The 24,956-nt window shown below is 42.3% G+C and overlaps 1 protein-coding gene across 5 annotated transcripts in view; it reads left to right on the top strand.

Moving 5' to 3' along the window:
* The window catches only part of TSNARE1 (t-SNARE domain containing 1), a 515,811-nt gene that overhangs the window by 323,238 nt on the left and 167,617 nt on the right, over window positions 1-24,956 (top strand). For 4 of the 5 annotated variants that reach the window (XM_075495358.1, XM_075495360.1, XM_075495356.1 and 1 more), the window contains exon 10: window positions 648-730. The exons of the other annotated variant lie outside the window; for it this stretch is intronic. In XM_075495358.1, coding sequence (XP_075351473.1) covers window positions 648-730 — 83 coding nt within the window. The remainder of the gene's footprint in view (window positions 1-647; window positions 731-24,956) is intronic. 5 annotated transcript variants of the gene reach the window in all.

Here is a 24,956-nt window from a genome sequence, read left to right as displayed (position 1 = left end):
CCTTAATTTTAGGTACTGGCAGCATGTCTCAATCTGAGCCATCTGTACAGACCCCGCCTTGCAGCTTCAAAGGTGATCGAGGAGTTTAGGTTGTGATTTGTCTGATCTGATCAGTGGCAGGCAGCTACTGTAGAGTGGGATGAATTGCACAGTCTGGACTTGCTCTCTGTTGACTGTGATAGTGTCCCAGGTGACTTGATCAAGTACAGAAACCTGGGGATGGTCAATAACCTACATGTACTCAAATGAATCTTATCCCTGAGCTCTAATAATGAGATAATTTCTGATACAATCTGCCATGTCCCTTCTGTAATTTAACTCTAATCTAGTAAATATACCAGCCTTGAGCTGATTTCCTTTGAATTCCCTATCAGACTTGTCATTGGTTTCAGTGGGAACGGGATGAGCTGCTAACCTCCATCCTGTCTAGGAACACATGGAGAGCTATCAGTCATACTGCCTCTGACTGATGGGTTAGGTGTTCATCAAAATGGGTGGCATTCCTATTTCCCTGTAATACTACAGCTTGCAAACAAGAGGCTGCTCATCTCTTTATGCCCATGAGTAAATTGCTGAATTGCTGTTGGTATAAAGTCTTTGTTTTCGGTTTGTACCCTGTAATTATCTTCTGTTATCTTAATTTGCAGATAGTATCGAAGCCAACATCGAGACTGCATCTTCTAATGTAGAATCAGCCAATGAGCAGTTGGCAAAAGCCAGTCAGCGCCAAGTAAGTGGGACTAAAAAACCCTACGGATACATTCAGTAATAGTATTTAAAATAAAGAGATCACTTGGTGGCTGTGAACCACATGGCACATGGGCTGCGTTGGATTTGTGCTACCTGGAAAGATGATAAAGCATACTCTAAGTAAGAGCTAAACTTTTTTTCTTACATATATGATTAAATTACTGTAGCATCGGCAATTTGCATTAGAGGAGTCATTAAGAGTTCTGCATATTAAAGAGACATTTCCCAGTAGGAAACTCAACAATTAGCTACTGTTGTTCTTGGAAAGACATCATAAAAAGTGCATCATTTGAGTGTATATGTGCTTCTTATTGGAGTGTTTCCCTCTAATCAGGCAACAGTGCTTTTCAAAAACAACTGAGTTGTCAAAAGACATGATGTGATTGGTGAATAATGGCTATGGGAATGGTGTTCAGCACTTTTTAAAGGCAATTTGAGGGCAGGGGTTTTGGTTCTTTTTTTTTTCGTTTTCTTCATTGGAGCAAGAATAAAACACACACACACACACACACACACAAAACATTAATCTTTTTGAAAATAGCTTGACCAGAAAGAACTGTTCGATGGTTATAGTTAGTACTTTCTAGGGATGAAGGGTGTTGGGGGGGCGAAGTGAACAAAGAAAAAATTGTTATTGCTTGCATTGGATTGACAGAACAAAAGCTGTTAGTTTCCTTTTTTCCTCGATCATAAATTGGTTTGTTGAAGTCCAAAGTGAGTTTCATGTATCTGGAGTCTTGTTATGACAAAATATAGCTGAGGTCCATGAGAGTACATAATGCCTCCTTCCTGGTCCTTGGACACAATGAATTCTGAAGGTCTGTGGCAAACCTCCAGACCAAAAGAGTAAGAGCTACAGGCGTTTTACTCCACTGAAAAGGAGTAATGTGATTTTAAAATTATCTACAGCTCATTTTCTGGTGAAACGTACTTTACTAATTGTGGGTAATAAGAACAACTTTAGTAGAACTTTGATATTGCAGAAACTGTGTGGTCTGCACTACGTTTTGCTTTTAAAGCCATATATATTCAAGATAATGTGTGTCCACCTGCATTTAATTCTGCATTTGCCTTGAAAATAGCCTGTTGCGTTTTTACTGCATGAAGTCTAAAATGAGACAAGAATAAATTTAATACTTGACAGTAGAGCCGATCACAAAGCTGCAAATGAGTTAATGACAATTTTGGCTAAGAAGGTCAAAGAGTAGTCAGGCAGAAAATGAACACAGCACAGTGTAAAAGATCTGCTTTCTTCAGCCAGCAGGAGCTGATGAAATAGCCTGCCCAGTTAGGAGGTCCTTTATTCCTCAAATATGTTGATCGAGATGAAGATATAGCCAGTTTTAGCAAGTTAACCGCTGCTAAGGGCAAAAATGTGTACTGACTGCTATTTATGGGAAAACACTTCAGAGACTCCCTTGCCCTTGAAACAAGCCTGTATAGACAAATATTACTTAGAAAAATTCTGCTGCCAAAGAAAATGTGCAATCCAGATCTCCTGTAGAGGACAGGTAGCTATCCTGTACACTACTGGATGAGGATCGCTAGACAAATGCGTGCAACCCCAGCTTGCTCTCTGTCACTTCTTTCATGAGGTTCCCTGAGATATGGACAGGAAATGGAGTGAAGTTTTTGTGACTTCAGTTGCTGGCCTGCTGCCTGGGGTTTGTCAAATGGCACATGATGCCTCCTCTGTCATGTGCTGTGCTATCTGCTCATCTTATATCCAAAAGGACATTGTCCCCATAATGTGACAAGAATGGTCCTGAGCACACAGCCCTCAAGGGCTTTTGTAGCAAGTGATGGTGGTACCAGTTGCATACGTATGGATAATGCAGTGGGATATAGGTCATCCTTCCAGGATGTGTCTGTGATTTGGGCTGCTTGAGAAATATCTAGGATGGATTTGGGAGGATGAACAGCCAGATGGCTTTGTGGGTGAACTGCTTTCAAGGGAGCTGCCATAGTTTTATACACTTTAAATTCTCTCTGCACTCTTCTGTGCTGCTCAGAGATCAAAAGCACAGTCTGTTTTTTAAATCTTACTGGGTAGTTTTCCTTCTTTTGTTGAAGTGCCAATTCATTAATGTATTTGGCTGTTACCTACGACCTCTAGTATAGTGTGATTGTCCTGTAAATGCAGACTGGCTTACATATATTTGTTACTTATCCCTCTTTATATGTATATATGTATATGAATATGTGTGTGTTTGTAGTATTCTTATTAGTATATTGACAAATGTATACATAAATTGAGAAATCAGAAATGTCAACATCGCTGAAACATTCAAGCTTAAGACCTACTGTAGACCTTAATGAACAGATTTCTGTCAGGATTAAAGATTAAGTGACTGGTTATTTAACATAATGTTTGCATATAATGCAATTCAGTCACTTCAACAATTCAACTTGGAGCACCAGTCTCAACCTGTACATTAACATAACAAAACATCAGTAAATAGCTTTTCTTTAGTACAGAATAAGGCATTTAGGTTCCCTGAAATGATAGAAATGTTTAAACAAATGTAAATATCTTCCTGTTGAGCTCCTTTGTCTGCGTTTTAAATTTCGTAATGTACTCCTTCATCTTGAGATGTATGTGCTAACAGTAGTGTTTTATTACTTTGTGTGAATTCTCATGTCCCCCATCTAAACTCGTCACTCACCCACAAAAAAAAAAAACCAACCACGTCCCCCCCCCAAAACCATAAAACAATAATAGAGAACATAAGAGGGAAATAATATGGTAAGTAAGGTAGTGGTGGCCAACTTTCAGGCTGGACAAGGCTGCGGGGTGGCTCAGTGCAGCCCGCAGCCAGCCCCTGCTCTCAGCCCAGGGAAGGGTGCAGTAGGTGGCTGTGCAAATGATTCTGCTTCCCTCCTCTCTGTTCCCTGCCATCTCCTATCCCATAGGCCTGCAAATCTTCCCCCTTTTCAATGGATATATACATGCAGGCTGCATCATGAGGTAGGTATAGCTCTTCGCTGGCCACCATACAGAGGCGAGATACCAAATTACAACCCTTGTACGTCTCCATTTGACGTGAGGCAGCTTGTCTCAGCAACAGGATTGGGCACTGTTATTATAAGAGGCAGGGTCAGACAGCTCAGGAAAGTAGGTGGTCTCAATTTATCATTACGCTCTTGATCTTAGATACCACAGGAAGTCCCTGAGTCCATGCTGGGTACCGTAATTGGCAGCCACGTTATTGCCTGTAGTCCCTCTTCTCAGCTGTAGACTTCACCCCCTCGCAGTAACACTTCCCTGCTTCGCCAAGTAAACTCACTAAGGACTCTGTGGTGATCAGATATTACAGACACTCTATGGACCATATAGAAAAATAGCAATACCCATTATGCCTATCCATGATGTAGAAAAAGTTTATCTCATGTCATGTTCACTTTATTTCCGTAATTTTTTCCCTGCCATTGTAAATCATTGTATATGTTCTGATTCCAGCACTGCTTGATTTATATTGGGTGAGAGGTACTTGCTATATCTGTGCTGCAATAGGGGATGTGGTAGATGAACTTGTAATTAATCATGACCAAAAAAGGGATTACATCCCAGAGGCATAAAAGGTTTAGTGGGAGCTGTCAGAGCTTTGGAATAAATATATATATATTTTTTTTAATTATTAGCAGATTTTTTTCCCCCTCATTTTAAATTATTATCCTTACAGAATAATTGTTTGTGCTTAAAATTATTTTTACTACAGGTAACAGTTAAGCTGGGCCACTGCATTATCTGTAAGAACACGCAGAGTCAAAATGCAGATGAAAGCATAAATGTTGGATATTGATACCAGGAGTAGAGGAACAGAGGCCTGTTTCTATATGAAACTCCTCCTGGTCACAGAAACTTGACAATTTTACTTTGTTGTCCTACTTTTCACTAGAAAATTCAAGTTTAAAAAACAACTGAGAGGCAAACAAGTCTGGCAGAGAGAAGCCAGCAGAAGTAATCTCCTGCAGTAGACTAGCTTCAGTGCCTTTCTTTTCTGAGGGTCTCATATGTTTTGGACCTAAAGCAGAACTGATGACCCTTGCCATTTAATACCAATGGCCCCGACTTGTCTCCTGAAATGTCACTGTCCATGCCCCTAGAGAAAATTATTCATCCCACCTATCTTAAACCACCAATTTTAACATGGGTCAAATTGCTCTCTGGAAGCTAGGGATTTATTGCACCAAACATGGGTGGTGGAGGCATGTATGTCTGAGTTAGGTGTATGGACTCCCTTCACACTGACCAGGAGGAGGAACTGCTTCCAGCACACGGCTTATCTTATCTCACAGGAGATGTCTAACATAGGTCTGATGACTGCCTCTCTGGAGATGCCTGTTCCCTCCTTTGTCTATAGAGTCCAGATGATAGCAATGACATTGCAAACATTTCAAGGGGAAATGAATCTCATGCATATCACCTATCCCTTTATCAGAAAAAAGGGGAGATCTAGACACCTGATGACCTCAGTACCTGCCTTTGAGATTAGCTTAGGTGGGCTGAACATCACGCAGAGGGGCCGGCTGTGACGAGATCAGCAGTTTTACTTTGCTCAGTTTGTTCATAGCTTCCTGCAGATGGATTGAGAGGAAGAAAAAGAAACAAACACAGACTCCACGGATACATATTAAACCAGTTACTCTTTTTGACGCGAAGTTTGGCCTAAGTTCAGCTTGGATGCACTGACTGAAGGACTCTGTGTGCTGACTGTTGAAGCTAATTTGTTTTGGAAGAGCTGCTTGTGTTGCTCTGATTAATGCTGGTTGCTTTCCTTCCCTATATCCTCTGTGGAAGTCAAGCTAATTTGGATTCACTGGCATCGCAAAGGCAAGCAACAGTTCAGTGACCCACTTGTGTAGTCTAAGAACAATGAGTTTTTTTCCTGTAAAGAAGCAATTCCTGGGTTTGGCTTTCAGAGATACACAGAGGGGCACTTTGAAGGCTGGAGCTTTAAGAAAAAAAGCCTCATAAATCTGTGACATTTGCAGAGAGATCTTATTGCCTGGGGACCACCAATAAAGGGCTAGCTTCAACTTTTGCACAAATAGCTCATTGGTATTTTAAAAACGAAAGAAAATTTGAGTTTCAAAAATCACCTTCTCAGTCTTTGAAATTTCCTGGCATGCTATCCCCTTAAAGTACTTGCTACTTATAAATACTGTGATACTGAAGATTGTCTTCTCCTCTTCCCTATGGGTATGCCCTAAGATCCTGACTTACACTGCCGTTAAACTGTTTTAAAGCTAATAGTTTTTAAACTACGGTGTACAGACAGTTAGCAGCCCAATACGACGGGATTGCACTCGAAACCGTGGTGGAATGGGGCAGCTGGAACATCTTGATGCAAATGCAGCTTCGTAGCTATTTAATGTCCTAGGACAAGAAGAAGCTAGATGCTTGTAAGGCAGATTCAGGACCGATATAAGATGCAGCGTATACAATCAACCTCATGGTGCTGTTGCTTAGCTGTGTCTGTCGCCAGTGTGAGCGTGGCTGAGTTTGCTTCTTCTTTGGGTAATTAGCACTTGGAAGTTTTATTCGGGGGATTATGAAGCTATTCTTTCTTCTGGCAGTTTCTGCCTGTGAAAGTGATGGGAGCTGAATTAAAGCTGCAATAGGAGCTTGGAGCTCTGTAAGGACTCCAAGCAAAAGCCATTACTGAAGTGACTATGTAATTACACGACTGAGCCGTAATCCCCCTGTTCAGCAGCAGAAGGAAACTTTGCTGCCATCCAGAGTCCTCATGATTCCGTGCCGTGATCTTCAGTTAGTAAAAGAAGTCCTCCCCAAATTGCTTGAATCTCTCAAAAAACAGCCAATTTGCAGTCCCTTTCTACTTTCTGTTTCTCAGTCCTCAGCAACACATTCACACCAGCTCTGTTCAGAAGCCTCTGCCTGGGCTTCCCACTCAGAACTGATTTCTTCAACTTCAAAGCAATTTCTCCTCCATAACACTTGTTTTCCTTCCACCCCTTCCCTCTCCCATTAAGCCATATCTTTTCATTTTCGCTCTCAATTCCAGTCTCTCAGTCCGCCCCTGTTGATGCATTGCTGCCAGCAACACTGATGCTTCAGTCTGTTCCCTTATAACGATCCCACTAATTTGCTTGCCCCAGATTGCTCAAAACCTACCATATAGGGATGTTTACCTGTATCACCTGTCAGATGTGCCCCCACATGGTCTGTACCTCTACAGAGCCTTGAAGCAACTCCATGTTTCATGCCTGCCTCCTGGTTTTGGCTGGGATAGAGTTAATTCTCTTCCTAGTAGCCGGTATAGTGCTGCGTTTTGGATTTGGTATGAGAATAACGTTGATAACACGCTGATGTTTTAGTTGTTGCTAAGTAGTGCTTACACTAAATCAAGAACTTTTCAGCTTCTCGTGCTCTACCGACTGAGAAGGCTGGAGATACACAAGAAGCTGGGAGGGGGCACAGCCAGGACAGCTGACCCAAACAGGCCAAAGCGATATTCCATACCATTTGATGTCATGCTCAGTATATAAACTAGGGGAAAGCTGGGCAGGGGGCCGGAGCTCAGAAACTGGCTGGGCATCGTTTGGCGGGTGGTGAGCAGTTGCATCATGCATCACTTGCTTTGTATATTCTTTTATTATTATTATTATTATGATTACTACTACTACTATTTTATTTTATTTCAATTATTACCCTGTTCTTATCTCAACCCAGGAGTTTTCTCACTTTTACTCTTCCAACTCTCTCCCCCATCCCACCAGGGTGGGGGGAGAGTGAGTGAGTGGCTGTGTGGTGCTCAGTCACCGGCTGGGGTTAAACCACAATAGTGCCCCTACTTTTCAGGCTCCTTTTGTCTTGGCAGTGTGCTGTGGGCAGCGAGCAAGGCTGTCTGGAGCAGTGCTTTGAACGATTTAATTGTTTTGCCCTTCCCCTTCCCTCAACAAATAGGCAGCAGCAGCAGCAGGTGGTTGGGATAAAACTTGTGCTTCCTTTTTTCTTTGCTCCATTGGCTCCCTATGAAAGATAGGCTGAGTTTTCAGATTTAAGAGTGTTTTATTTTGAAGCAACTTCTGTTGGTGTGTGATTTTTTACTGTATTTTAATGCAGCCCATTTGCAAAACAGCTGCTTACCATAGGAAATGGTGTTCAAGTCAGCGGCAGCCCAAGTGATAAATGAGTTGCGTGAATGCAGCAACTTAACCTCAGTGAGGTCTGAGCCATAACATTTATTTAAAACTATCTTTTTTTTTTTCTGTAAATAATGGATCTGTGTGATCAAATATTTATTGGGAAAGGGTTTGTTTAGAGCTTTTGGATGTCATGCAGTTGGGTGCTCTTGCATATGAAGGTAAAATCTTTCAGGCTATTTGTAATCACAGCTGAAAATCTCTTCATTTGTACCATCAAAAAGAGAGAGTTGACTCAGCCAGGTGGTAGCTTAATCTTTCTTTCTTTTATTATAAACCATGCCCAGTAGGATTTTTGGAAGGAAAAAAAAATAAATTGTCTATTGTGAGCTCACTTTTTATTTAAGCAAAAGTCACTCCTTTCTCAAGAACGAAATGGGAAGGGCAAGAGTGGAGGAGAAGAGAAGGATATAATGGAAGGGTTGAGAGCAAATTCAGTGGTGAAGCATTGCTGATGAAGCTTCTTGGGCTGGTGAGAGGATGAGTGGGTAGCTGTAGTTTTTACCGATTGTTCACCTTGGTGGTATGCAGCATGGCGACTGTATCAAGTCAAGACTTAGGAATATCCATTGCATTATGCACAGTGGTCTGGATTCAGTATTTCAAAAGCAAGGATTTTGTGTGTGCAAGCTGAACAAGTCTGATCTGTGACAATTCAGAGGTGGCAGAAGGAAATCACATACTGTCTTTTGTTTTTCTATTTCATTTGTTTAACAAAATCTCTTTCCAGCGCACAATTTCATTTTGAAAGGTCAGAGATTAAAAAGCAATTTTCCCTCGCTGACAGCGGCATAAACTAGTGAGTTACATTTCTCTTAATGGCCTCATTTAACTGAGGAGTGAATAGAAATCCTTGGTTACTGAGTGGAAAACCACGCTTAGAGTCATCCTTGTGCCCAGTGGCAGCACATATGATCAATTGCATTGCCCAAAGGTCAAAGCTTGGAGAAATGGTATAAAACTTGCCTCTTAATGGGCTAGGAATACCAGGAAGATAGGAATATTAGCACTGGATCTGGATCCTAACCAGGATCTAGGTAGGATCTGATGAAATCAGATCTGATTTGGATCTGACTAACCTGGATCTGATGAAAATCAGGAGCAGAAAATAAGTATGCCGGTTGGAGTCCCAGCTGTATAGCCTGAAGCGGTATTACACTGGGCTGTGAGCTTGTCAGATCTCATCAAGTAGCAAAATGGTCGAGCTTGGTCAGTGTTCATACTGGAAACCTCTGCTAAAAACCTTCACATGCAGGCAGCAGTGTTTTTCTGTTCACTTTCTGAGTGACTCCTTTCTGGCACAGGGACACAGTCCAAACAGTGCCACCATTCCTGAGATATTTCACCAAGTTTTCATAATTAGCGTCGGTAAAGATTCCGCATTGGTTTTCAAAGCCACAGTGAAATTAATAGTGGAATTCCAGTGTGGAGATTTATACTCTTGATTTCTGTGCCTTGATGTTTTACTTGGTTCTCATTTGCATCAGTTTATCAGCTCATCTTTTTCATAGGGACAGTGTAGGGACCTATAGTAAGTATAGTGTCATCTGATCTGACTTAGTACTTAAAATTTAGGCAGCTAGTACAAGACAAGCTAAGCTTCCTTTGCGCATACCTCTGGAAGACTGTTCATCCTGCTTGTCTTGGATATTGTACCTTCGTCTGTGATGAATAGTGCCCTAGAGGTGAACATCTTGCCTTCATGCTGATAGACAAGTACCTTCAAAAAAGCACTTAACTAATAGGCATCTAGGGTTTGTTTTCTTTGCCTAAAACTAAATATTTAGTATCCTTTTGTGCTGAGTAGAGAATCCTGCTGTGTTTCTGGCTTCCACTATGGAAGTCTGTTGTTCCTCCCAAAATCACAAGTCACCTCTGCCAGCTGTGTTTAAATGTAACAGAGAACCTGGGGCACCTCAAATGGTCAGAAGTAGCTGAGAAAGTAAATTCTTATTCCTCTATTGTGTTTTAATAAGTATAGTGATCACGAAGGGAAAATTATGTGTAAGGAGAAAGAAGTTACAGAACATGAAATTGCTTTTATTTCCACTTTGGCAAAACCTGGAAGCACTTTAATCAAAAGTCTTTTCCATATTCCTGAAAGCAATCACAGGCCTGGTAGGATACATTTGTAGTACAGCTATCAGGTCATGGCCTGGCACTGTCAGAATTGGAGAACAGGAATTGTTAAGCACAGCTTATGTTCAAGAGGAGAAAAGAGAGTGAATTATAGTCTTATTAAATGGGACTTCAGCAACACACAAAGCTCTTGAAGATATTTTGAAATGAAGAATTAAAAGCATGGAGTTCAGTATGTATCAGTGTTACCCTAAACAGCTGAAGGAGTTAGCTTGGTTGGGGTTTAGTTTGACTTCATCTGTCTTCTCTGTAGGCACCTACATCTGAACTGAGTGTCTAAATTCCCTTTGTATTTCATGAAGACTGATGGTACAATTCAGTTGCTCAACACAGACATCTAGTGCCATTTGAGATACACTTGGGAATCCCAAACAGCTGTGTAAAGCTGACAAATATGAGACAGGAACTACAGGAAACCCACAGCCTCCTGGGCTGGCAGCTGTAGGTCACCTCAAATGATATTGGATGCTTGTGTGTAGGCAACTGAATTGCCAACTCAATGCAGTCAATGGAAACTGGGAAAAGATTCAGCTGACCTCCCAGTAAATGTGTACTTTGGAGCTATCTGATTCACTCCCTAGTTTTTATGGGAGGAGTTGGGTGGTTCTACCATGGCTATAATAAGAGTTTAGACACCAAAGTATGTGTGTGGATGTGTAGCACATCAGGTGTGGATACATATAGCCAAACTGGTGAGATACGGACTTGATAAGTGGGAAAAAACTTGGGTGGAAAATTGGCCAAACTGTCAGGCTTAAAAGGATGGAACTGGCTGTGTCTGGCATGGGGCAGCCCATGGCCTCTTCCCACAGAGGCCATTCCTGTCAACAACTGGGCACGGACACCCAATACATAGTTATATGCTACTAGTTGTACAGAAGTTTCAAAAAAAAAAAAAAGAAAAGAAAAGAAAAAGGCTAATGCTAAATATTATTCATCAAATTTTTATTGGATTCTAATATCAAGCAAGTCAATTTTTTTCATTATGCTTCATAGTTGGAAAGCATGAGGAGAACTGATTTTACCTCTTGGCTATTGATCATAATCCAACAAACATGACTTACCAGTGAGATAAACTTAAAGTGAAAATCTTGTAATTGGCTCTTTTTTTTTTTTTTTGTACATAAAAGCTGGGGCATAACTTAAGCTAAAAATCAGTGACTTAGATGTCTTCTCTAACATAAAACAGGTTGTGTGACACAGAGACAGCTTGCTGTAGATTTTTGTCGTCTAACAAAAGAGCAAAGTTTGAGTTGTAGACTCCCTGTGGGCCCTCCGGTCAACAAAAGCTTGGCAACTCCAGAGAGAGATCCAAGTCTTTGTAGGCTGTTAAAACAGTATAAATTGGAAAACATTCAACTGGGCCTTGCATTTTTAATTTTGCAGGAAATTATTATTTAATTGGTTTTGGTGCAGTTGCTTTCTTTTTTGCACTATGTTCAGTCTAAGAGAGGAATGTACATCAAGTCCATTGATTCGGGTTATGAAACCTATGAAGAACCAGAAATGTACATGGCCAGATGAGACATACGTACTATGTATTCATTAGGTCCTAGAGCTTTTGTGAGAGTTGCACCTGTTTGCTACAAGATAAAATTATTTCATGGACAAAATACCTTTTTTTTTTTTTGGAAGCAGCCATGTCCAATATATCACTCAAATGCTGTTAGGTAACTATAAATCCAGGCAGTCCTGCCAAGGAAGCAAGATATCGGTTCTGTCTTAGTAGTCACTCCAATAGTTTCTTTATCATTACTGTTGTTTGTATTTCTTGATAGATAAATCACTAGCCAACAAGTTCTGCAGGCTTAGGTCCTACATTACAATTAACATTGATGTAATGAAAATTCACATCAGTGATCTCAGTGCGATTAAACTAATCTAAAAATGTAGGAGATTGAGGTTGCACTTGAAGTCTCATTATCATTCTAGGTAAATGGGGAGAAGCTTCTTTCAGACACTCACCCAAATGAAATTCTTCTGCCAGTAAGGTTTGTTTTCCTTGGGAGCATATGAAAAGCTGAATCTGGAAAGTACATTTTGCCTGGTTCTGCTCAGACTTTCAGCACCATGAGTCTTTTGATTTCTATTTGAATTGTTTCAGTGCAAGTAGAAAAACTAACCCTGGGCTTGTTTTAACCTCTAAAGTTGATCCTCAGGTAGTATAAAAGTGTGCAGTTGTATGGAATTAAGATTTTTTACACCAGGTAAGAAACGTCCCTTTTTCTACTACAGTTACAACCTAGTAGTATCAGTTTTCATGGCTTATCTTCTTATTCATGGCCTATGGAGGCCATCAGCAATTAACATTAGCATAAGCATATCTATTTCTATATTCCTGCGTACTGTTTCTAAGTAATCTTTTGTCAACATCAGGAAACCACATGTATTTCATTACATTATTTCTAGGTTCTGGTGAGAATCCATCATGAAATTGTCTTTTCCTATTTCATCTATTCACAAAAGGAATGGATTTAAATTGGTGGATGGCTTACCAGGGAGAAGAACAACTTTAGCTCTGGCAAAATTTTAAACTGTGTTGTCAGAAGTGAATAAAAACCATGCAAGTCTCCACAGAATGAGTAAGCCTGTGGAGGGACTCTGCAACATTCTCTGGAAGATGCAGTGCTTGGGGAGCACCATCCAGGAACTAAGAAGTTTCTCTTTCCATAAGGAGAAGCAGACAAGGAAAAGCTGAAGGAGAAATTTGTTTGCCAGGCACATCAGTGGATTATACTGTGCAGGTGCAGATTGAGAAGTCGTTTGGCTGGACAGGAGGAGGCTACTAAAGAGACTGAGGTCCTGCTAGCAGTAGTGGAAGACAGTGGTGGTGGTAAGGATGTGGATGCTTAGAATGACGCCCCCAACTACAACTTTGGAGCTTGGCTAAGGTAAAGACCAAGAAAAGTCCCAATCATCCCTTCTACACATCTGCAATCAAGCAAAGGCAATAAAGAAGGGGAGATGATGACTCTTTCTTGGTAAAGTCATCTCTAAAGGATGTAGACAACTGTCCAATGCAATGTTAAACTACTAATGACAGCCTTATCTCTGACAGTTCACAGTCTGACTATTGCATACAATCATATCAACTCCTGGTCTATTACAGGATGTCCTATAGGACAAGGAAGTCTCTTTCACATATATTAGAATCATAGAATCCTTTAGTTGGAAAATACCTTTAAGATCATCAGGTCCAACTATTAACCTAACACTGCCAAGTCCACTACTAAACCATGTCCCTAAGCACTACATCTACACATCTTTGAAATACCTCCAGGCATGGTGACTCAATCACTTCCCTGGGCAGCCTGTTCCAATGCTTGACGACCCTTTCGGTGAAGACATTTTTCCTAATATCCAATCTAAACCTCCCCTGGTGCAACTTGAGGCCATTTCCTCTTGTCCTATCGCTTGCTGCTTGGGAGAAGAGACCAACACTCACCTCACTACAACCTCCTTTCAGGCAGTTGTAGAGAGTGATAAGGTCTCCCCTCAGCCTCCTTTTCTCCAGGCTAAACAACCCCAGTTCCCTCAGCCACTCCTCATCAGACTTCTGCTCTAGACCCTTCACCAGCTTCGTTGCCCTTCTTTGGACACGCTCCAGCACCTCAATGTCTTTCTTGTAGTGAGGGGCCCAAAACTGAACACAGTATTCGAGGTGTGGCCTCACCGGTGCTGAGTACAGGGGCACAATCACTTCCTTAGTCCTGCTGGCCACGCTATTTCTGATACAAGCCAGGATGCTATTGGCCTCCTTGGCCACCTGGGCACACTGCTGGCTCATATTCAGGCGGCTGTCAACCAACACCCCCAGGTCCTTCTCTGCCAGGCAGCTTTCCAGCCACTCTTCCCCAAGCCTGTAGCGTTGCATGGGGTTTTGTACCCAAGTGCAGCACCCAGCACTTGGCCTTGTTGAATCTCATACAATTGGCCTTGGCCCATCAATCCAGCCTGTCCAGATCCTTCTGTAGAGCCTTCCTTCCCTCAAGCATAGCAACATTCCCACCCAAGTTGGTGTCTTCTGCAAACTTACTGAGGGTGGACTCGATCCCCTTGTGCAGATCATTGATAAAGATATTAAACAGGACTAGCTCCAATACTCAGCCCTTAGGAACACCACCTGTGACCGGCCGCCAACTGGAGTAAACTCCATTCACCACCACTCTTTGGGCCCGGCCATCCAGCCAGTTCTTTACCCAGCGAAGTGCATGCCCATCCAAGCCATGAGCAGTCATTTTCTCCAGAAGAATGCTGAGGGAAATGGTTTCAAAGGCTTTATTGAAGTCTAGGTAGACAACATCCACAGCCTTTCCTTCATCCACTAAGCGGGTCACCTTCTCATAGAAGGTGATCAGGTTAGTCAAGCAGGACCTGCCTTTCATAAACACATGCTGACTGGGCCTGATCACTGGGTTGTCCTGTACGTGCCACATGATGGCACTCAAGATAATCTGCTCCTTAACCTTCCCTGGCACTGCGGTCAGACTGGCAAGCCTGTAGTTCCCTGGATCCTCCTTCCGGATGGATGAGCATCACATTTGCTAACCTCCGGTCAACTAGGACCTCCCTGGTTAGCCAGGACTGCTGGTAAATGATGGGAAGTGGCTTGGTGAGCGCTGTCACCAGCTCCCTCAGTACCCTTGGGTGGATCCCATCCAGCTCCATACACTTGTGTATGTCTAAGTGGTATAGCAGGTCGCTAACCATTTGCCCTTGGATTGTGGGGGCTTCATTCTGCTCCCTGTCCTTGTCTTCCAGCTCAGGGGGCTGTGTACCCGGAGAACAACTGGTCTTACCATTAAAGACTGAGGCAAAGAAGGCATTAAGTACCTCAGCCTTTTCCTCATCCTTTGTCACTATGTTTCCGCCCGCATCCAGTAAAGGATGGAGATTCTCCTTAGCCCTCCTTTTGTTGCTAATGTATTTATAGAAACATTTTTATTGTCATTTACGGCAGTAGCCAGATTAAGTTTGAGTTGGGCTTTGGCCCTTCTAATTTTCTCCCTGCATAACCTCATGACATCCTTGTAGTCCTCCTGAGTTGCCTGCCCCTTCTTCCAAAGGTCATAAACACTCCTTTCTTTCCTGAGTTCCACCTAAAGTCCTCTGTTCAGCCAGGCCAGTCTTCTTTCCTGCCGCCTCGTCCTTCAGCACATAGGGACAGCCTGCTCCTGCACCTTTAAGATTTCCTTCTTGAAGAATGTCCAGCCTTCCTGGACTCCTTTGCCCTTCAGGACTGCCTCCCAAGGGACTCTGTCAACCAGGCCCCTAAACAGGCCAACGTCTGCCCTCTGGAAGTCCAAGGTAGCAGTTCCGCTGACCCCCTCCTCACTTCTCCAAGAATCAGAAACTCTATCATTTTGTCATTGCTGTGCCCAAGATGGCCTCCACCCATCATGTCACCCACAAGTCCTCTGTTCACAAACAACGGGTCCAGCGTGCACCTTCCCTAGTTGGCCCACTCACCAGCTGTGTCAGGAAGTTATCTTCCACACACTCCAGGAACCTCCTAGACTGTTTCCTCTCTGCTGTTTTGTATTTCCAGCAGACATCTGGTAAGTTGAAGTCCCCCAGGAGAACAAGGGCTAGCAATTGTGAGACTTCTCCCAGCTGCTTATAGAATATTTCACCTGCCTCTTCATCCTGGTTGGGTGGTCTATAACAGACTCCCACCATGATATCTGCCTTGTTGGCCTTCCCCCTGATTCTTACCCATAACCACTCAACCCTATTGTCACCATCATTAAGCTCTAGACAATCAAAACCCTCCCTAGCATACAGGGCTACCCCACCGCCTCTCCTTCCTTGCCTATCCCTTCTGAAGAGTTTATAGCCATCCAGTGCAGCACTCCAGTTGTGTGAGTCATCCCACCATGTTTCCATGATGGCAACTATATCATAGTTTTCCTGCTGCACAATGACTTCCAGCTCCTCCTGTTTGTTGCCCATGCTGGGTGCATTGGTCTAGGTGCACTTCAATTGGACTATTGGTTCTGCCACCTTCTTGGGGAGAGAAGTCCCAATTCCTATGTGACCATTCTCAGGCACTTCCATGGTTTCTAACACATTCATAGACCTTGTGTCTTTGCTGCCACATGGATCTCCATTCCCTACCTCCACTGAGATGGCTGACCGAAGGACCTCTCCAGCACACTGTCCCTCAAACATTGGTGTGCCACCCTCAGGCTTATCTTTAGCGAACCTGGTTTTATCCCTTCTCCCCTTCAAATCTAGTTTAAAGCTCTTTCAATGAGCCCTGCTAACTCCTGCACAAAGCTCCTTTTCCCCCTTTGAGACAGGTGTACCCTGTCTGTCACCAGCAGGCCTGGTTTTGTGTAGACCAACCCATGACCAAAAAAACCCAAATTCTGCTGGTGACACCAGGCTCAGTGCCAGGTATTGATCTGCTGGCTCTTCCTGTTTCTTCCTTCATCATTCCCTACAACTGGAAGGATAGAGGAGAACACTACTTGTGGTCCTGATCCCTTAACCACTTGTTCCAAAGCCTTGAAGTTTCTCTTGATTGCCTTTGGACTTCTAGTTGCAACTTCATCACTGCCTACCTGAAAAATCAATAACGGATAATAATCTGAGGGCAGTACTAGGGTAGGAAGCTTTCTCTTCACATCTTTTACCCAGGCCCCAGGGAGGCAGCAGACTTCCCTCAGGAGTGGGTCTGGTGTGCATATTGGGCCTTCTGTTCCCTTCAGAAGGGCATCTCCTCTGACAGTGACCAGTCTTTTTTTCTTTACAGAAGCAGTTTTGATGCTCCAAGTTACTTGAAAAGCATTGGTTCTGCAAAGAAGAAGGGAATCATACACAGATAGGAAGGAGTTTTTAAGGTCCAGGATTTTATCACCACAGCTTGTCAAATGAAGTAGGTGCTCCAAAGGCAAAGAAAGCCCTCTAGTGCATAGTATAAAACATTAAGAGACATTTGTATCCACAAAAAGCCCAAGGAGAAGAAAAGCTCCCAAATGCTTTTCCTAAGTTCACAAGTACAGTGGCAAAGAAAGCACTACTCCTTGAGTGCTCTACTGCCAGGGACTTCTTGTTCTGTTGCTAAAACATAGAGAATTCATGTTCTGACACTGTGATCCCCTCACAGGCAAGGAGAAGAAAATGCCTTGTTCCACACAAGTGCCTTTGAAGACAACTGTGATGTCTGTGCCAGCTGAGATGGAAGTGTTAGGAGCTAGGGGTGCCACAGGCTAGTTTTCTCTTCCTTCTCTCTTCCTCCTCACAAACTCAATCTTTGAGAAGTGGTCATGCCAAACTACACAGCAACCCAAGCGTGCTGCCTCCAAGTTTGAGATGCAAGTGCTACATGTCCCACCTCTAGTCGAGCACTCTGATATCCTCCTGGTACCAACATCAGAGCTCTCCTTGGTCCAATAGAAGCTTATCCTAGAGGACTCAGTGGAAGACAAAAGGCCACAAATAATGCAGAGTCCCTTGAGTAGACATTGGGAAGGCTGGTGAGTTCCTGGCCCTCATGCAGGGAGACAGTTTCAGTGCAAGGCTGTACTACTGCTGTCCAGATGCCTTCCTGGATAGGTACTGGGGAGACTGTGGAGCAGACTGGGATTAAGGTCTTCTGTGGAATGATCTTAGAAGACTAGCAAACATCTAAAGGAACCGTGCTCTCTTGATAAACTACAACTTCAGTATTACATTTTTTTAAGATGGCTCTTCAGAAAAAATTATTTATACAGTGGGTCAAAAATTCATTATGTTTTTTATGTCACAATAAATACTGCAGTAGCTCCATTTTTAGTGGGTCCATCTTGTGTATATTCTCTATAGCTTGCTTTTTTTGCCAAGTGAGAGACAATGTATCATTCTTTTTTTATAGACAACAGTGCTGTCCATTTATGAGAAACAATTCTTGCATCAGTTCTTTTTACTGTAGAAGACATTTTTCTTACATAGATCTGAAACATATAAAAAAGTAAAATAAACTCTGTTCGTATTTATCTTTACTTTTTAGAGTCTGTCCCAGTGGATATTACTCTCTTCCTGAAACATTTTTTTTTAAGAGTTTAAAAAAAGGAAATAATCTGTAACTTCAGGCTTTCACTGATGTCAAAGGCACACTTCTCATTGCCATTAATGGAAGTAGAATAGAGCTCTATCCACTATACAGGTCATATTTGCTGATTTAATAGTACTGGAGAGAATTCATGAACATGCAGGTAAGTTTATTTTTTTCCAAGCAGAGAAATGTTAAATTCTGCTCATAGTCTCCAGGCTTTCCCTGACTGTCTCCCCAGCTGTGTCTTTAAAAGATAAAGGTTATATTATTGAATATTTAGGAGTATAAGGATATAATAACAACTGATTTCAGCTATCATCAATATAATAAAAAATGCCATGATCACATTTTTCTTTAAGTTCCAGTTTCTTTGACCTAAAAGGGATATGAATGCCATGTATTCGTATAACTGAATATACCTCGCTGTCTTCCTTCTTCCTTATTACTGGGAAAGCATGCAATGCATATATCCCCAAGACTCAGAAACCACAGACCAAATTGAACCCTCCCGCCTTTATTTTTAAGTCCCATATTTCCAAGGCATTCTGTCATCTTGATGTTATGTGGAATGAACCATTGTCTGGAGGTGCCTGTTACTCTTTATTGCTTTTGGAGGAAGTGCAGGACAGCTGGCTTCCTATTTTGAGGTCCTGAATTAGACATCTGAAGTTCAGTAGGATAAGTCTGAACACAAATGCTTCACAGAAAGATGTAAGAAACCTTCAAGTAGATAGAAGTGTAGTAGCATGAAGTTCCTTCTAGTTACTTTCATTTCAGGTTCAAAGACTCAGGTTTCTCTTTTCTTCCAGCTCTTCTTCAGTAATATCGATGGACATGCAACCATGCAGCCACGGACATAAAACAAAAACTATACTCACTTCTTGTTCTAAATCAACTCAACAGTATCCTGTCCAATAATATGATGCATAACAAGTGGTTTTTGTTATTTTTTTCTGTTAATACATCAACTTTCTGCTTCAGCATACCCTTTTATTTTGTTAAACCTTTTTTTTCTATTTTATTCTATTGTGTTATCTGCACAATCGAATCTGAAGGATTGAGAGCCTGCTGAAACTGAGCAATGTTTCTCCCTGTCTATGCCAGATGTAAATAGATCTAAAACTAGTGAAGAAACGATTGAAGTTAATTTTGGGTGACTATTAGCGTGGCTCAATTAGTCATATTATATTTGTGTAAAGTGAAGGGTCAAGAATGAAAATCAAAATTGGTCTATTGCTGCTTGGCGTATGACTGCATGTCAGCTCTAAGCAGAATCGTCAAGTGTGCACTCAGCTTTCAGCAATGCAGGATCACACATCTTAACTCTGTTTCTTTACATCTTTAGTAAAAGAAAATCCAAATACTGTGTATCTTTTCCACAGGCAAAGAGCATGAAGATAGAATTCATTATAGCTCAGCTGATGCATGGGATGGGAGTCATCTCAACTAACTTTTGGTGTATCCAAAGTAGGAACGCATCACTGAGTGTGTTCTCTAGGTACCCTACATATTCACTAGAGATCTAAGAAGTATTATGATTCATGAATATGTCTACTCAAAGATGGGATCAATGATGCCATAGACTCCCACTGACTGTGAGGTTTGTTACTGTCTCAAATATGGCCTGTGCTATATCGCTCAGGTCCATATAGATGTCTCAGATACCGCAAGGCATCTCATATCCAGATACTTGTGTTTAGGTAGCTGGATTATGAGCTGCACTTAATTGGACAGATCCCATTGCAGGGCAGTTTATTATGCCATGTTATTGTTTGAGTCCTAGTTCTTACTTCAGTGATAGGTGGTGCCTGCATTGAGACTGTATGCTTTAGATTCCTTAAAAATCATGCTTAATGTGGCTTTAGTGTGAGTCTGCATCACATTAGACTAGGACAATTTAATCATCTCTTTCAGACTATGCTGTCTGGTGTTGGGCACTCATTTTGAGACATGGGTCACTTACTGAGAGTTTATGGGAAAGCAGCAGGAGTGATCTGAGTGCTTGCAAGCCTGACTGAAGAGGAGAAATTACAAAAAGAGAGTTGGTTAAGCCAAAAAAGAGAAGATGGAGGTGAAGATAACAGTCTCTTGGTACATAAAAGTCTGCTGCAAAGAGGAAAGGAATAATCATTACTTTTTTGTTTATTACGGATGGGAAGAACAAGAAGTAATGGACTTAAATTGCAGCAAGAAAGAATCAGCATAGACATTAAGAAAAGCTGTCTAATGATAAGGAGCTTGAAACACTTTCTGGGGACATTTTAGAGTCTCCAGCACTGGATATCTGTAACGGTATCTAGTGAAACATGTTTCAGGAATGGTGTTTGTATAATTGCTTTTACTGTTGCCTGTCAGATCACGCTGCAAGGTGCAATGTAAACAGAACATATTCATATCATATCACAAACCATCATTATTTAATCAGAAAATATTGCAACCATGAATCGTTCTTTGATTTTCATTCTCATCTTCTCCTCCTCCCCTGCCTCCTCCCCTCAAAAAAAGTGTGTTCTTGTTAGGCACCTGCTTTAGGGACCAAAATCGCTTATTTAATGTGATAAAGGTGATAAGACTCAGCATTTTCTGTTGACTTTGGTTAGAGAAGCTGTTGGGTACAAATCCCATAAATCACTTTGCTTTATCCAAATATTTTCTACCTGGCTTCCAGGTGTCCTGGATTTGGTTTGCAATCATCGTTTGTTCTCCAAATTATTTCCACAAAAGAGGAGTCAATAAAATTATAGTGTGTGTCCTTGGTAGTGCTTTGGATAAGGTAGTTGAGCCTCACAGGCATTGAAGGTGAGGTATGTGGAAGCTGGGTTGGCATTGCACTCTCCTTGAAGAGTAACAGGTAGTCATCACGTTTCACTTTAACAAGCTGCTGGATTTCTGAGTCCTGGTTGCGTTTGATTAGCATCAGGGCTGGAAATAAGGAGGATTTGTAGGAAGAGGGAAGATTAATGTGCTGGTAGAATTCAGGAGGGAATGCATCTGTACTGCTGAATAAAATAAGGCCAGGGACTGTCCTGTGGATCCAAGACCTGGTCATGTCCCCATGGTTAAATTATCTCCCATGCAGAAAGAAGATCACAGCATCCAAACTGTCCATTAGGAATGGTCACTGGCATGTGCTAGGCTGTACCTGGGTCATTCTTTGGGAGAATAGGACAAAGCTGCATCAAAAAGCGTGCATGGGTGATGGAGAGCCAGTTTTTGTGCTTATGCCTCATCCTTCTTTGAGTTATGAGTATAGAAGTAGTTGCTTTGTGCCAAAATGTGTGCAGGAGCCTGAGTGCAGCAACACTATCTGCCTATCTTCCCCTTGCCCCAGGGGTTTGGCTGACCATGTTCAAGGCCAGCTCTGATATGCACCGCTCTGTATCCTCGGATCACACTGTTGTGAGAAAAACCTGTGAGATACCTCCACAGGAGCATCACCCCTTTGCTTGGGAGATGCAATGAGGCTCAATCCCTTGCTCTTGGTGCCGGCGTGAGCTATGCTGTAGGTCTGCCCTGCCTGGCCATGTACCATGCTGAACCTGACCCAACTCACTGACTTGACTTTCTGGTTTGGTCTTGAACCTGCCTCATTTCTACAGATGTGTCTGGAAGTCACTGACCCATTGGCTGACCCTGGTTACTATCTCCAGACCTGCTCTGCTCTTGCTCAGGTGCTGTGGGACTGAGCCTTTGTTCGTGAGGGTGCTGCCCCAGCTCGCCTTGCCGTAACCCTCTCTCCCAGCTTGCCCTCCCCAGGGGAGCAGCTTGCTCTTGCAGCTCCCTGACAACTTAAGGATCTCTAATAAAACAAATATTCTCATAGGAATGCATAAACTTCATTAGCACTTAGATTTTTAAGAAAGCTGGGCCCTCTGTTCCCAGGGATGTAAATATATCAGTGCAGGTCACCAGCTCTGGCAGTTGTGCTGTGTCACAAGATAACTACATTTTATTCTTGATGGTCCATTCAGAGATGAACTTTGTGTGCTCCTCAGGGTCTTGTTTGATTCAGTGCAATTTTTTTTCTGGTTTGCTTTTTGGGATGTATTTATAAACGGAACATTTTTTGGCCCAAAGATTTTGAAATAGTTGCAGTGTGGTCAGTAAGAATATTGCACAGTTGTTTTACTACTGATGTTACTTTTTCATGGCCTTAAAGGAATTCTTGATTTGATAAGACATGGTGGGTTTTTTTTTCAGTGCTAAAAGAGATAGAGATAATAGAGTCGGCATGAAGAGGTGACCGAGACATTATTTGGACACTTAGGCTCCGATAGAGACTAATCCCAAATAACACATGGAAACAAATCTTTGCCACCATGATCATAAAGGTGATGGTCATTAATTGGCTGTAAGACCCTAGAAATGGCAATTAGAATTCACAATTTTTAGGAATAAATATGCTGGAGGACAGAGGAGGGGAGGGATGACATTTCTGTATCTACCTGGAAATTAATTTTAGAGAGAAAAAGAATGCTGAATATAGGTACTGCTTGCATAAAGCCAATTTGTGTTGGCAGGGAGGACATTAAATTCTGGGTATGGCACTTTGAGAGGGTTTAAAGGTAGCAGGTTTAAATATGCAATAAAGTAAGACGTGAAAGTCCAAGGATTTGGAAATGAGAGCAGCATGCCCAAGACCAGGCAGTGGTTTGATCTGTGCAGTAGGAAATGAGACCACAGAGCAATACAAAGCAGCAGAAGGAGGTGAGAGGTAAAGTCTAGTAGATCAGGGTCTACATTTTTTTTAATTCAGATTTCTCTTTAATTACTTGGAGTACTTTCCAGCATGCAGTGAAAGAGCCACAAAGTCAGATTCTGCTCTTGGTGTTATTGTCATGAATCTGGAGGATCATCATGGAATTAGGCCAGAAATAATCTGGTATAAGGAAAGCAGACTATGTCCCACCCTCTGACAATGCTGCTTCTGGATCAGGTGAGGGATGCTTTCTGCTTTCTCACGCCCCAAGCTCTTGCCTTGCTGAGCAAAGCTGCAGTGAAATGCCTGCAGTGTCTGCCAGCTACAGCATGCTGTGTTGCACAGCAGCCTGCTGCATCAATAACCATTACCATATACATCCAGGGGCTACCAGGAATTAGATTACTTCTGCAACATGTATCTCCAGTCTTCTTCAGCAGCATTGCTTTCAGTAACAGGCAGCATGGGTGTTGTTTTATTTCTTTACTCCGGCCTCCCTTGCATTTTAGCATCCAAAGCTAATTAGGATTGAACAATAGAAAGGGGTTGTCGAATGACTGTTCTCAAACAGATCATAAAATTCTGGTGTACATGCTTTGTTTGCAAAAGTGGATAAAATGTTGACCGCCATGTAGCCATCCACAGATTGCTCTTCAGTCAGAAACAAGCATAAACTTGTAGGGCAAAACTTTGCCTCATGACTCGGGTTTTTCTGGTCCATCTTCTAAATACAGTTCCAATGCCTAAAGACCTGATAAGGAATCAGCAGCCTTTCCTTATATACCTCCAGAAGGCAAAAAAAAAGATAATTTCAGTTCTACCTCTGGAGACCAGTAAAAGAAGGACTCATCTCCAGAAGGTGAAGGGAAGACATATTTTTTTACTCTATGCTCTCTGATCCTCTGTCTTCCCACCTTCTGTTTTAATAATGTAGCCAGTCTTCTTTCCCTTTGGGTTGCTCATCTCCACATAATGGAGTGATTGTCATCTGGACATTGTAGATAGGGATTTTCAAAGATATGCTGCAGTCATTTCACTTCCTCTCATGTCCACATAGAAGGAGAGGAGGAGCAACAAAACCCTTGAAGCATCAGTTCTGAGTCTGGATTCGTCCCACTGAAAGCCAAGATAGCCACAGATTCCTTGCTATCACCAGCTTCTTACATGGTTGAACCTACCAGGAGCAAGCTGAAAGATGGGGAGGGATATGTCAGGGGTAGAGCAGCATCAGGAAATGACCTGAGTCATTGAGTACAGCCTATGAATGACCTGAGTACAGCCTATGAAATCTGGGTAACTTTGTAACTACATGACAGACAACAACATGATGTAGAAGTGCTTCAACACGAGTATCCAAAGCACACTAACCTCTGTGGCACAGTGCTCACTGCAGGTTCATTAAGTTTCCCAACACGATAAGTAAATTTGCTTGCAGTTAAGTTGCACCCTGCCGCAGTTGAGCTGGGTCTGGCTTGACTCCTTGCTAACAAAATGTACCGGTGTACTAGTCCTTGAAAGCACTGTCAGAAATCAACCTGGTAAAAGCTGCAGATCAATAACCTCTGCTGAATCTAGCTGTGGCAGCGTAATTCATTACTGTTTCCAGTGTAGATGTCCCCGCTGGCAGTGACTGCTGGCAGAGCAGAGTCTGCGGGAGGAAATGGATAAATGGATGTCTACTCCCCAAAGGCAGCAGGTGGTGGGAAGTTCATACTGAGCCTGTGTTGCCATGGATTGTCCGTACTGGACATGACTGGCAGTCAAGACACAGCACTTTTAACCAAACCCAAAACTTACTTCAGTTGCATTTTTCTCAGTTTCCTTTTAATTTTTGAAAACATTTAATTTCAAACTTCCTGAGAGAGTTTGTGGAGAAAAGATAAAAAAATGTTAAGCCTTAACCAGTCCTTTTTGGATTGGATTTGTTGTCTAGATACATTCAAAATTGATACATTAGTTGAGATACATTCAAATTCTTGTCTGGAGCAGAAGTCTTATGAGGAGCGGCTGAGGGAGCTGGGACTGTTTAGCCTGGAGAAAAGGAGGCTGAGGGGAGACCTTATCGCTCTCTTCAACTACCTGAAAGGAGGTTGTAGAGAGGTGGGGGTCGGTCTCTTCTCCCAGGTAACAAGTGATAGGACAAGAGGAAATGGCCTCAAG

Source organism: Mycteria americana, chromosome 2 (assembly GCF_035582795.1).
Source record: "Mycteria americana isolate JAX WOST 10 ecotype Jacksonville Zoo and Gardens chromosome 2, USCA_MyAme_1.0, whole genome shotgun sequence".
In the NCBI taxonomy this organism is placed as follows: Eukaryota; Metazoa; Chordata; class Aves; order Ciconiiformes; family Ciconiidae; genus Mycteria; species Mycteria americana.
The sequence above is the reverse complement of the archived record's forward strand: the minus strand, read 5'-3'. Positions and strand labels throughout refer to the sequence as shown.